At 40.0% G+C, this 13,724-nt stretch overlaps 2 protein-coding genes across 2 annotated transcripts; both read right to left on the bottom strand.

The window, feature by feature from the left end:
- Positions 1-10,761: 10,761 nt before the first annotated feature.
- Positions 10,762-11,274, bottom strand: LOC138885052 (uncharacterized). Its single transcript, XM_070165941.1, has one exon. The coding sequence runs from the start codon at positions 11,272-11,274 to the stop codon at positions 10,762-10,764; it is 513 nt and encodes a 170-aa protein (XP_070022042.1).
- A 21-nt stretch (positions 11,275-11,295) lies between these two features.
- LOC138885051 (uncharacterized) lies at positions 11,296-12,358 on the bottom strand. The gene is made up of 3 exons (XM_070165940.1): positions 12,285-12,358; positions 11,870-12,072; positions 11,296-11,810 (listed from the first exon to the last, which is right to left on the bottom strand). Exons 1-3 carry the CDS (start codon positions 12,356-12,358, stop codon positions 11,296-11,298), a joined length of 792 nt encoding a protein of 263 aa, XP_070022041.1.
- Positions 12,359-13,724: the final 1,366 nt, after the last annotated feature.

The raw sequence follows: 13,724 nt of genomic DNA, 5'->3' as shown, positions 1-13,724 counted from the left end.
GGGATCCAAAGGAAATCAAGATGTCACGGCCATAAAAAAGGAAACAAGATCAAGTGCAGCTGTTATAAGAAGACAACTCTTACTTCAAGGATCAATTTGGTAAAAGAAATATGAAGATTCTGAAGATTGATCAATCAAGTCAAGCCACAAATCACTCCCTTGATTATGAATGCGGAAAAGAAGGAAATCATTGAATCCAACCCATCTTTTGAGCAGGATTCTAAGGCAACCCTTGGTTCAAAACTCTTAGACTACTTTGTGTCTAAATCAATGGTCAATCTGCAACGGCTAGCTCAAAAAGAAGTTTGCATGATCTCAAGACTCTCATATAAGAAGGCTGGCAGACTCAAGAAAAAGACTACGCAACTTATCATTGTTTCTATACCTTTCTAGTTCTTGGCACAAATACTGTATTCTTGAGTTTGCAAGTGTCTCAAAAGATAAGAAGTGTTAGAAAATAAATCTAGAGTTGTGTGAAGTTTAGAGAAACATTGTTGCTGAAAATCGTTGGTGGTGAACGTTCCAAAAACCACTACTATTGTAACAAATTATTAAAGATCTAAGAGAATCCTTGTGACCCAAGAGAACTGGATGTAGGTACAATACCGATACTGAACCAGTATAAAACTCTTGTGTTCTCAACCTTTAAATTCTTCTATTTCTGCTGCAAATCAAACCTGTTGAAACAGTTGAGTCAACTTATTCCCTCTTAAGTCGACTAAGTTTTTAATTTGGTTACAATCTCACCCCCTTGTACTTTCAGCAGTGTCCTAAAGTTTAAGAAAAATTGACTAATCATTAAATATATTGTAAACTGTGGATATATTTTAAACAACATGCTTAAAAGTGGCTACCTGGTGTCATTTCCATATTGTATGGGTAGGGGTGGCAATTTGAGTTCAAATTCATTTAACTCACTCAACCCACCCTAAGGTTGAGCCGGTCCCCCGCTTATTTGTTGAACTCAACCCATCTTAACTTAGCTCATATCGACCCATCTAAAGTTGAGCTGATTTTAACTCAAATTGATCCATGAATAACTTTGTTAAAATATCTTTAAAATAATTCTTTTTTATTTGATATGTTATATATGACCATAACAAAAGGAGAAAGTCTTATTTGATAATTAAATAATTAATAAGAAAACAAAGCACATTAATTAAAGCTCGGTAAGAACTGGACGAATTAAGTTATAACCCAAATTTTAGCTAATCTTAAACTAATCCATCTCAGTCCAAGTAACTTGACCCGTTTATTTATTGACTCAACCAATTTTGATCCTTCCAAAATCAGTTCAACCTAGGTAGTTGATATCTCTCCTGGATAAAGAATTGATTAAAGAAATGTAAGTGGGAAAAAACAATAAATCCTCAAAGATTTGGCATAACATATGTGACCAATCTATACATTATTATAGACAGTAATTGGAATACGCTTTTGACCTACCTCCAAATAGAATATAACCTGACCATTCTATTGATAAGATAATTAATTATTTACTTATTTAAAGAAAGCCTTTTCAGATGTATGGGAAACTATAAAAAGATCTGTATCAGTACCCTCAACTACTCTCTCCGTTTCAATTTATGTGAACCTATTTCCTTTTTAGTTCGTGCAAAAAAGAATAATTTTTTTGTCTATTTGGAAACAATTTACCTTTATGCAATGATTTATAGCCACACAAAATATATGTGCTTTATTTTACACAAACTCAAAAGTTTTCTCTATTTTTTTAAATTTCGTGCTCAGTCAAATATGTTCACATAGATTAAAATGGGAGTACTATTTTTATCTTCCCTTTTTCAAAAAGAACTGTTCAATCTCGGCCAAACAGTGGCTATAAACAGTTCAATTATAATATGAGTCTTGCCAGTTTCAACAGAATTTTCGAGTCCCAATCAAAATATTTCCCTGTATGGTGGGAAACGGACATCTGACGAAATTTCCAACTAAAATTCAAAGGAAAACTACTGCTTAAAAATAACAAAATTTTTGAGTTATTCTATGCCCAAATATTTGGAATACGGAATGTTAAACCCCACTTTTGAGTTTTGACAGAGAAATATCCATATAGTGGAGAATATATAACTTCGGATATCAGGACCACCAAGGTCTACGTAACAAGTTTTCTTTTGAAATTTAAGATAAAATTTCTACTATAAAAAAAGACAGTTTCATGGACAAAATATCTCGCATTTAAGAAAATCCGGAAAAAAACTATACCCTAAGGACCCGTTTGGCCATGAGTTTTGCCAAAATAAATTTGAGATTTATTTGGCAAACTCATGTTTGGCCATAAATTTTGCCCACATTTTGGAAAAATCTCAAATCCCAAAATCACCCCCAATTGCTTATTTTGGGCCAAAATCCCAAAACTTGGGAATACATGTTTTTTCAAAATAAAGTTGGGAAATATGTTTTGAAAACGTATGTCCAAACACATTTTTATCTTCAAATCAAACTTCACCTAAATTAAATTTTTCAAAACAAATTTGGGAATCTCTGGCCAAAGGCTAGCTAAGAGTATGACGTAAACCGCTTATCTTGTCCTAATGTTATAAGAGTACATTATTAAATTTCAAAAGTAAGAGCAAAACTAAAAGTAAGTTGAGATGTTTTTTTTAAATAAAAATGAATACTCAAATAAAGTACTCATATTAAATTGTCTGAAAAGTTACTCATTCTTACTACAATCATCCAAATATAGTATTCACGTAATAAAATAATTATCAAAGAAATGCAGCAGAGACATTAATACGGCCCCTAAGAAGTAGCAATAGTAAAACTATGTTCAAATAGAAAGTATTCTGATAGTAACTTAGTAATTAATATTGAATATATGAGATAATATCTATTGGGTATGGTATTGAACTTATTACTAGTGTCACATGGATAATGGACTAAATATAAATTATAAATAATTTAGATTTTCGAAAATCCAAAAATTCGAAGTACCAAATCCAATATACAATCCAAAATCCTAAATTTTTAAAAATTAAATCAAAAATTATGCGTAATCCTAAAATCCAAACTAAAAATTCAAAAAATTCAAATTTCGGTTTGGATTTCGGGTTTGTCCAAACTATGCGCACTCTTAATTGTACAGTTTGAAATCACTGTATTGGTCAAAATCTGATCGTTGTGCTCGGCCCAACTAGGACCTCGTCCAAACAATGGGGTAAGGAAAAAGGCCACGATTTGCTCCAAGCCACGTACTCACGGTGCTCGCTAAGTCGAATAACAATACTCAGGGAATGGCGAAAATGGACGTGGTATGAAGGTGCTTTGACCCAAAAACATAGTAAGAACTCCATGACTATATATAGGGAGGGAACCTTCCTAGAAAAGGGGGGCTTTTTCTCTCTCTTTCCTCTCCTCTTTAATCTTCTTAGCAAAAAGAAGACAAAGTAATCTTCCATTGATTATGTAAAACAGTCATGTCCATCAATTAGTGAGAAAAGAAATGAAAAACCTCAATAAGATTGATCGCCCCTATTTCATCTTATGCATCATTTTCTGATTTGCTTATAGATCTGGAGTTTACTATGTTTGACTAAAATTTACCTCTTCATCTTCATTAATTGATTTAATCAAAAAGGTCTCGATATCTTTTGGTCAAACAATTTGGTTTCGTCTGTGGGGATTTCTTAGTGAAATTTCCTAGTCTCTTCCAGATCAAAAGCCGTAAACATGATCACCCACCAAAAGAGCGGTAAGTAAACCTCACATGTCAACCCAGATCATGATGCTACACGCAAACGGAAGCTACAACTAGCATCCTCCCCCGTACGCCGGGTAGCCCAGGAACCAGCCAAAGCAAACCCAAAACCGCGCAGGGCCAAGGCACGAATAAGGAGGGGAAAGAGCTGAATACGACTGCCGAATTCAGAAGCCACCGCCCCATCAGCCATCGAAACACCAAGAAAACTGATAGCAACGCTACAGATCCACCCTCATCCAACAACCTCTCTAATCGGGGGAAAGAGAATATCATGTTGGCCAACCTTCTGATGTTCACTCAAACGGGAACGCGAGCGCCGCGCGGGCAAGCGAGAAAAGAAACGTCTCAACTAAAAAATGAGAAATTACTACAAAACAACCGAAATATTGCCCACTTGACGACCCGACTCTCCAAAAGAATTGGGACTCACCAGAGGATACCCAACTCCCAAAAAAAGGGAGCAATGACGGGTTAATATTTCGACGAAAGTTCAAAATAACATTCTTAAGGCCAAGGGCCTTCGCCAAAAAGAAAAGAAGAGTTCGACCTCGATTGAACGACGACAAGTTAATATTTCGACGAAAGTTCGAAATAACACCCTTAAGGCCAAGGTCCATTGCTGGAAAAAAAAGTTCGGCCTCGATCGAATGACGATGGGCTAATATTTTGACGAAAGTTCAAAATAACACCCTTAAGGCCAAGGGCCATCGCCAAAAAAAAGAGTTCGACCTCGATCGAACGATGACGGCTTAGTATTTCGACGAAAGCTCAAAATAACACCCTTAAGGCCAAGGGCCTTAGCCAAAAAGAAAAGAAGAGTTCGACCTCGATCGAACGATGACGGGTTAATATTTCGACGAAAGTTTGAAATAACATCCTTAAGGCCAAGGTCCATCACCAAGGAGAAGAGTTCGACCTCAATCGAATGACGACGGGATAATATTTCAATGAAAGTTCGAAATAACACCCTTAAGGCCAAGGGCCATCACCGAAAAGAAGAGTTCGACCTCGATCGAACGATGGCGGGTCAGTATTTTGACGAAATCTCGAAATAACACCCTTAAGGCCAAGGGCCTTCGCCAAAAAGAAAAGAAGAGTTCAACCTCGATCGAACGACGACGAGCTAATATTTCGACGAAAGTTCGAAATAACACCCTTAAGGCCAAGGGCCATCGCCGAAAAGAAGAGTTCGACCTCGATTGAATGACGACGGGTTAATATTTCAGCGAAAGTTCGAAATAACACCCTTAAGGCCAAGGGCCATCGCCAAGGAGAAGAGTTCAACCTCGATCGAACGACGACGAGATAATATTTTAACGAAAGTTCGAAATAACACTCTTAAGGCCAAGGGCCTTTATCGAAAAGAAGAGTTCAACCTCGATCGAACAACAACGGGTTAGTATTTTGACGAAAGATCGAAATAACACCCTTAAGGCCAAGGGCTTTCGCCAAATAGAAAAGAAGAGTTCGACCTCGATCGAACGACGACGGGTTAATATTTCGACGAAAGAAGAGTTAAGGCCAAGGGCCTTCGCCAAAAAGAAAAGAAGAGTTCAGCCTCGATCGAACAACGATAGGTTAGTATTTTGATGAAAGCTCGAAATAACACCCTAAAACCAAGGGCCATCGCCGAATAGAAGAATTCGACCTCGATCGGACAAGCGACGGGTTAATATTTCGACGAAAGTTCGAAATAACACCCTCAAGGCCAAGTGCCTTTGCCAAAAAGAAAAAAGTTCGACCTCGATCGAATGATGATGGGTTAATATTTCGACGAAAGTTCGAAATAACACCCTTAAGGACAAGGGCCATCGCCAAAGAAAAGAGTTCAACCTCGAACGAACAACGACGGGTTAATATTTCGATGAAAGTTCGAAATAACACCCTTAAGGCCAAGGGCCATCGAAGAGTTCGACCTCGATCGAACAACGACGGGTTATTATTTTGACGAAAACTCGAAATAACACCCTAAGGCCAAGGGCCATCGCCGAAGAGAAGAATTCGACCTCGATCGAACAAGCGACGGGTTAATATTTCAATAAAAGTTTGAAATAACACTCTCAAGTCCAAGTGCCTTCGCCAAAAAAAAAAGTTCGACCTCAATCGAATGAAGATGGGTTAATATTTCGATGAAAGTTCGAAATAACACCCTTAAGGCCAAGGGCCATCGCCAAAGAAAAGAGTTCGACCTCGATCGAACGACAACTGAGTAGTATTTCGTCGAAAGTTCGAAACATCCCCGGGGTCAAGGGCCATTTTAAATGAAAAAGGGTGGAAAATAAAACTGGGACACGCGGCGGGATAATATTTCGATATAAAATCGAAAGTAACATCCCTACGGCTAAGGATGTTATTAGAAAAAGCATTCGACGCCATCCGAACTGCGATAGGACGGTACTTCGACACAAGTTCGAAAGTATCGCCCCAACAGCTATAACCACCATCGAAAACCCTACTCAATCCATGTGATGCTAAATTCCCTAAGAATCGGGAACTCGCCACACACAGATCTACTTCTTTGCACAAGAGTTATGAAAAACAAAAAAAGGGAAAGAAATACAGGAGGCGTGCAACAATAAAACATTCTATACGAAACTACTGCGTAAACAGCCATAGATTACACACGGTTAAACCAACAGAGTCCAAGAAAAAGCAATAAGCAACCAATAAAAAAAAAAAGAAAACGAACAAAGACAGTTGTTCTTTTCACTTGGCGTCATCACCGCCACCCTCCTCACCACCATCTCTAGGAAGTCCTTCATCATCACCACCCCCATCGGCCTTCGGTGTCGCAAGGCCATATCTACAGTTAACACGAGCTTCTCGTGCCTTCGTCCGTGCTCCTTCATATGCAACCTCGGGAACACTGCCCGCCTCACACAAACTCTTGTAGATATCCCATTGGGCTTCAGCATAAACCCAAAGCTCATGCAAATGACGGGTAACAGCAGCAGAGGAAGATCCGACTTGAGCCAACAGTTTCTCCTTTTCGACCTCAAGAGCAGCGACCCGGTCCCCTAAGGTCGATGTCTCCCGGTCCCCTAAGGTCGAGGCCTCCCGGTCGATCTCACCAATACGCTTCTCAAGCCTCTCTTCCATTAGTGTGGTCATCGCCCTCCCCGATTCTTGCTCGGATTGGAGGACACAGATGGTGTTCTCTAAAGCCACCGCCCTCGCCAAAGCCGATGACCAAGCATTCTCGATATTTTCCAACCCGACAACCTTTCTCTCCAACTCGGTCAACTTTCCCATCCACTCCGCGCTCATCGTCTCGACCCTGATAAGATTCTGATCCATCTTAGATTACACCGACCTCAGCTTCTCCTGAAGGTATTCGCACTCTGCAGCAACCCATTTGTCCAACTCAAGCTCTTTGTCCTTTATACGAAGTTGCTGCTCGAGTACGCTACTTCTGCGAATAGCCTCCATAAATTTCTGGTCCCTCTTCTATAATTCCTCACTGAGGGATCGAGCATCAGGGTTTGCCTTCAATCGCTCGTGCATCTCACGACACTTATCGCGATAGCGCCTATATTTCTCCAGTATCGTCAGGAAAATCTTGGACCAAGTATCATCCCTACGAGCGCTTTCAATCTCCAACATATACGTCTGAAAAACAAAAGACAGGCTAAGGTCAGATCATCAAGAAAAACGAAAGGAACATAAGAGAAAAGTGAAAACGTACACCAAATCAAGCCATAGCGGCCACTTCATGCATCAAATCAATATCAGGAACATTCCAAAGAGCCTCGCTCTTGGCAGCAGAACACAAGAGGTCAAACTGCGGCACCAGGTCCTCCGTATCTCCAGAAGGTTGATATCCGATGAGATCTGGAGAATACGGGTCAGGCCTCCTGCATGAACTACCGAATGGGTAAGACCCTCTTCAAACATCCTAACGTTATCAGGATCAAGATCAGACTCAGATTCGTAGTCGTCGACCATGACACCCTTTCCCTTTTCTACGGCCGAGGAGGAAGCACGACCAGGTACCGAGGACAGAGGTAAGTCCATAGTAGTAACAACGGCCTCAAAAGTCTGACCCCCCATCACGACAGGTTGCTGATTAATCATAACGGCAGGGATCTCTATTGATGGGGCAGACATAACGGTTGGCGCTGTCTCTATAGGCGGAATGTCATCAACTCCCGCCTTAGGTCCCGTCAAGGGAGGGTCTTCCTCTAAATGTATCACGGTTAAAGGAGCCGTTTCGGACTCCACTCGCTGCCCCTTTGATGGCCTCTCCCCTTCTTTGGCACGGGAAGACTCCCCTGCTAGGGAGGTGACAGGGGTCGGAATCTCAGGTCGAGGGGTAGCCTCTGCACATACGGCTGCATCCGTAGATTCAAATGAAGTGGCACTCGACGAAGGTCGGGCAGTAGATACTGAGGTAGGGCGAGCGGGCGAGGTAGGTTGACGAAAAGCTAGTGGAGGAGCCCTCGCTCTCTGCACTCTCCCTGGCATCGACGAACATCACATAAGAAACAAAGTAAAAAAAAAGAAGGGAAAATAGAGAACAAAAATGATATTACTTACCTGTAAGGGGATTGCATCCATATTTCTCATAAAAGGATGACCATGTGCGCCCCCCTCCACCGTATGAGGAAGGATGGCATTCACCCACTCGCGGATACCATCAACAGGTGTAGGGGTAGTTTCGCGACTACAAAAACAAAAGAACAAATTTCAAGTACTGCCCGAAGGAAAGTGGCCGAGTATCATTCCGACCAAAAGTATAGAAACTTACGTGCAAAGTTCCATTCTCAGGGAACCCTATAGGATCCGCCACAAGGTGATCGATCACACGTAGAAGTAATTTTCGCAGAAATGACGATTGGCTCTGTCGTCCATCTTCACGACCAGACTCTTCGTCCCTCGGTGGCGCATATGAATCATTGTGCTACGAATAAGTTAATGAGCAAAGATATTGAGCATGTGCCTCAAAGTGATCTCCCAACCAGCAAGCTCCACAAACTTGAGCAGCATGAGGAACAATTTATATAGATATGGCGTAAGTTGAGTCGGGCATACCTCATAAAAGCGGCAAAAATCTACCACCAAGAGAGGGAGAGAGAGCGTTTACCCAACAATGAAGGGGTAGGCGTAGAACGCATAGTATCCTGAGCGGTCAAAGTAGACAATGTCGTCCCCCACTGCCAGCAACATTTCGATATGATGAGGGGTTCCCCACCTAGCCTTCAATTCAGCGATCCCCTCTGCAGTTATAACAGAAGGAGAAGGTTCTGGCTCTTCCCCGGCGGGACTGTAGAAATTAGTCCATTGTCTCCCAGGGCGGGGCAAGATCTCAGCCGCCGTCGGAACCTTCTCATCTTCCACCACTTCTACTCCTCTAGTGTCAAGAACATCGCTTTCCAGCACCAGAGTAGTGGTAGGTTGGTCAGCACGAGAAGAATTGCCAGCCATTTGGATCAATTTGACTAAATAAAGAGATATAAGAAAGAGGAAGAGACTAGGCAAAAATTCCTGGTTAATCGGAGAAAGTCAAAAATCTGAAGTATCAGGAGAAAATATGACTCACAATTTTCCTTCAAGTAAAGGCAGAGAAGTGTGTCCATCGAATGACACCTTCTTTCTGTTTATAAGAAACATAAATTCTCCAAGCGCGAAATCCAAAAGTCACCAATCGAAACTGATAGGGCACGAAACGGTTCAATCCTCTGGGAATGTGTGTCATAATGGTGGTAACCACGAAAGACGTTTCAAGTTAAACGACCGCAACAGTCCAAGAGCATCTCAAGAACGTCGTTGCATCACTTGAATCTAAAAATCATACCCAAGGGGTAGAGTCAAATTTCTCTTAGATGAGAAAAATCATAATCCGTCTACCGGGCCTGACAAGAGACGACCCCGGCAGACGGAGGGACTAACTATATTGGTCAAAATCTGACTGATGTGCTCGACCCAACTAGGACCCCGTCCAAACAGTGGAGTAAGGAAAAATGTCACGATTTGCTCCAAGCCACGTACTCACATTGCTCTTTTTTTTTGGAATAACTGGCATTTCTTATTCATCCATCCAAAACAGAGTACATTGGTCTGAGGGTGGAGTGTATAATCCACAAACACCCTTATCTAACATGAAAGATAGAACATGCAATGTTGTGAGAGTTGAGCAGAAGAAAACTCATGGGTATTGGATACTTTAGTTTGTACGAGTTAACAAACAAAGTTTCCAACCCTAACAAAAATATACCAATAAAAATAAAAAATAACATTCTATTCGTGAATCTAAAACTCATGGTGGCTCAAAGGTAATATCTGCTCTTCTTTTATCAACAATTCGAAAAGTAGGTAAGCTCCATTTGTCCATGTTCATTATGCCCCTAACCTGCCTTGGTAGCTCATCAAAATTATGGAACAGTTGATTTTGTAAAGACTCGTGGCTTAAAGAAGCTAATTTATCCGCAACTTGGTTGTTTTCCCTGAAGCAGTGATTCAAATTAAAAACTGTTTGTTCCCTTAGACTTCTAAGCTCATTAATCTCATCTGAAATCCTCCATGGGACACAATTGTTCCCATTAAGGCAATCCACCAATAGCTTTGAATCGGTCTCTACCAAGATACAATGTAAACCATTGTTAATACACCATTTGATGCCAAACAACGATGATTGTGCTTCTACCCAATTGCTAGTTCCAGGGCCTAAATTAATAGTGAACGCAACAATCAAGCATCCCAAATTGTCCCTTATAACTCCTCCTCCTCCTCCTCCTCCACATAAAACATTCTTACAGCTTCCATCTGAGTTTAATTTCACAAAAAATGTTGGAGGTTTGTTCCACTTGGTAATGACGGTCTTCTTGAATCCAATATTAATGTTGAATAGATGGCAGATGCTGCTCCAAATAGGTTTGGTATTGAATTTTGGGAACTGGGTGTTAACTATCTGTGAAATGGAGAAACAAATAAGGGACATGGTCCTCCTCACATTGAGTCATTCAGAGCCATATTTAACTCCACATCTAGCTTTCCAAATTTTTCATGTTGTGACGATCGGTAAACAGTTTATCAAGCACGCTTCAACAGGATTCTTTGTCTTTGCTTTCCACCAATTGACTAGTAATATTCGAAAAAGACACCCCTGTAAAGGGAATTCCCTTAGCACCACATATAATCCTCCATATATTCTGTGCAAAGGATCCCGAACAAAAAAGATGATCTATAGTTTCATTTACAGGATTTATGCAACAACAACACCGAGAAGTGCTAGAGAGATCCATCCTAAGAACCCTAGCGTCAGTCAGCAATCTGTCTCTCAATGCTCTCCAGACAGTAAAACACATCTTGAAGGGCACCTGTTTTTGCCATGTCTTGGAATCAATCCAAGATTGTCTTTTTACTTTCCTGAATATATTCCAAGCTGAGGCTACGGAGACTACTCCTTTCTCATTGGCAGTCCACACAGGAGTATCTTGAACCGAGGGACTCAACCTAATCTGCATAACTTCAATTGTACCCATAACATGGTAAGATAATAGACAATCCCAACCACCCCACCACCACTGATCATTAACTATAACATCAGAGAGCATAATGTTCCTCGGATTGCTACCTTATGGAAGAAATTTACACAATGGACCTAAGTTGGTCCAATTGTCAAACCAAAATGCAATGTCTCCTTTGCCAATCTTCCATAATATGTGCGTATCTACTTCCCTTTTAATTTTGCACACAGCATTCCAGGAATGTGAGTTCCCAGAATACCATTGCTTAATTAAAGGGTGTGATCTCTGAAAATATTTGATCATTAGGAAATTATTCCATAGAGAATCACTAGTCCTTAAATTCCACCATTGCTTTGTTGTGAATGCGTTACAAATATCCTGCAACTTCCTAAAATTAGCTCCTCCTTCAGAGTATGGCATGCAAAGCTTGTCCCCTGAAGCCCAATGAAGTCTTTTCTTCCCTTCTGAATTTCCCCAGAAGAACCTGGCCAACATTCTTTCTATTTGGTACAAGACTCCTTTATGAGGGTAAATGGCTGCTAGAAGATGGACTGGAAGGGCTAACAAAACATGTCTTATCAGAATAGCTCTGCCACCAGTGGATAAAAATTGGGCATACCAACCTGAAATTTTCTGCAACACTTTAGTGACCAACTCAGAGAAGATGGCTTTTTTTTCCTACCAACATACAATGGGCAACCAAGATATTTTATAGGAAACTCCTTATGCTCCATTCCAGTAATCTCCTTAATTCTCTGAATTGAATCTAAAGATGAATTTGGTGCAAAAACAACACAAGATTTTTTCTTATTCACCAGTTGTCCTAAAACTTTTTCATATGTTGTCAGGGCTTCCATTAGTAACTCCAATGATTTCCTGCATCCACTGAAAAAAAGAAAGAATAATATCATCAACAAAAGCTAAGTGATTAATTTGAGGTCCCCTCTTATTCATACTGAATCTAATGAACTCATTATGAATAGCAACCTTTTGTAATTTTATTGAAAGAAATTTAGCACAAATTATAAAAAGGGAGGGAGAAAAGGGATCTCCTTGCCTAAGTCCTCTCTTGGACTGAAAGAAGCCTTGTCTATTACCAGGAATACCAATTACTAGAGACATGTCTGAATATGATATCTATCCATACTTCATTAAAACCCATTCTTCTCATTGTCACACCTCCTTTTTCCACACCCGAGGGGGGGGGGCAAGGGAGTTTTTTCCAATTAAAGGACAATCGAAACAGGATTTTTTTATTTATTTCAGAGTCGCCACTTGGGAGATTTAGGGTGTCCCAAGTCACCAATTTTAATCCTGAATCGAGCAAAAGAATGACTCCATGTTACAGTCTGCGTACCAGAAATCCGGATAAGGAATTCTGTTAACCCGGGAGAAGGTGTTAGGCATTCCCGAGTTCCGTGGTTCTAGCACGGTCGCTCAACTGTTATATTCGGCTTGATTATCTGATTTTATACAAATATGAACTTATGTGCAAATTTTATCTTTTAACCGCTTTGATCATTTACTATTATTTTTATCAAGAATTGCAACGTTGTGAAAATGTATCTCAGACCGCGTTACAATCAATGTACCCGTGGTCGTCGACACACTTTGACTCCGTTGAGATTTAGATTTGGGTCACATAAATGTGCACCCGTGTTTAGGAAGATACAATTATTAAATACGTGCCTAAAGCGACTAAACGTATTGTTATTTTGGGAAGGCCGTAAAATTTACTAAGCGGCATGTCCCAGATTCTATGTATTTTAATATATATGCATTTAGAGGGCCCCGCAGCTTCTACATTTTTTGTTTCTCGAGGCTCGTCTCAATTTATCATTAAAAGGAATTTACAACGTCATGGAAATGCATCTCGGGCCACGCCACAATCAATGTGCCCGTGACTAGAAACATATTTCGACTCCGTTGAGATTTGGATTTGGGTCACATAAATGTGCACCCGAGTTTAGGGAGATAACATTATTAAAGGCACGCCTAAAGCAACTAGCGCATTATTATTTTTAGGTAGGGCCGCGAAATTTGCTAAACGGCCCGTCCCGGAATCTAAGTATTTAATACATATATTTTGTGAGGGCCCCGCAATTTGTCCCTTTTATTTGGCAAGGCTCGTCTCATTTTTATTATTATTATATTTTTTATTTTTATTTCGTTTTATTTTTAAAAAGGGTAAACTTAAAGTTACTACATTTTTATTTTTATCTATTTAAAGAGTTAATTCAAAGTTATTAAAATATATTGCAAGCCATGTTGTACGTAACGCACTAGTGGTTTACGACAAGTTCTATTTAACTATGTTCCAAATTGGAGCCGGGTCACATGAGATGCACCCCCGGTTCCTTTAATCTAATTAAATACAAACAACAATATTGCTACAAATCACTAATTTGACGCTATTTATAATCTATCATTCTTTTTCCTCTTAATCTTGTTTAATGAAATATAAGTTGATAATCTAACAATAAATGACAAACATCTAACAATTAGGGATAAACGAAAATATAGAATTAATAACAGAA

The sequence above is a fragment of the Nicotiana sylvestris genome, chromosome 2 (genome assembly GCF_000393655.2).
Source record: "Nicotiana sylvestris chromosome 2, ASM39365v2, whole genome shotgun sequence".
In the NCBI taxonomy this organism is placed as follows: Eukaryota; Viridiplantae; Streptophyta; class Magnoliopsida; order Solanales; family Solanaceae; genus Nicotiana; species Nicotiana sylvestris.
This window is presented reverse-complemented; position numbering and strand designations above follow the sequence as displayed.

What these genes read in the sequence shown, in the direction of transcription:
- LOC138885052 (XM_070165941.1), bottom strand. Translation starts at nt 11,274, where the DNA reads ATGCTCTCTGATGTTATAGTTAATGATCAGTGGTGGTGGGGTGGTTGG.
- LOC138885051 (XM_070165940.1), bottom strand. Translation starts at nt 12,358, where the DNA reads ATGAGAAGAATGGGTTTTAATGAAGTATGGATAGATATCATATTCAGA. An exon ending in TCTAGTAATTGGTATTCCTG is followed by an intron (nt 12,073 to 12,284) that starts GTAATAGACAAG and finishes TCTTTTTTTCAG; the next exon opens with TGGATGCAGGAAATCATTGG. An exon ending in TGGTTGCCCATTGTATGTTG is followed by an intron (nt 11,811 to 11,869) that starts GTAGGAAAAAAA and finishes AGAAAATTTCAG; the next exon opens with GTTGGTATGCCCAATTTTTA.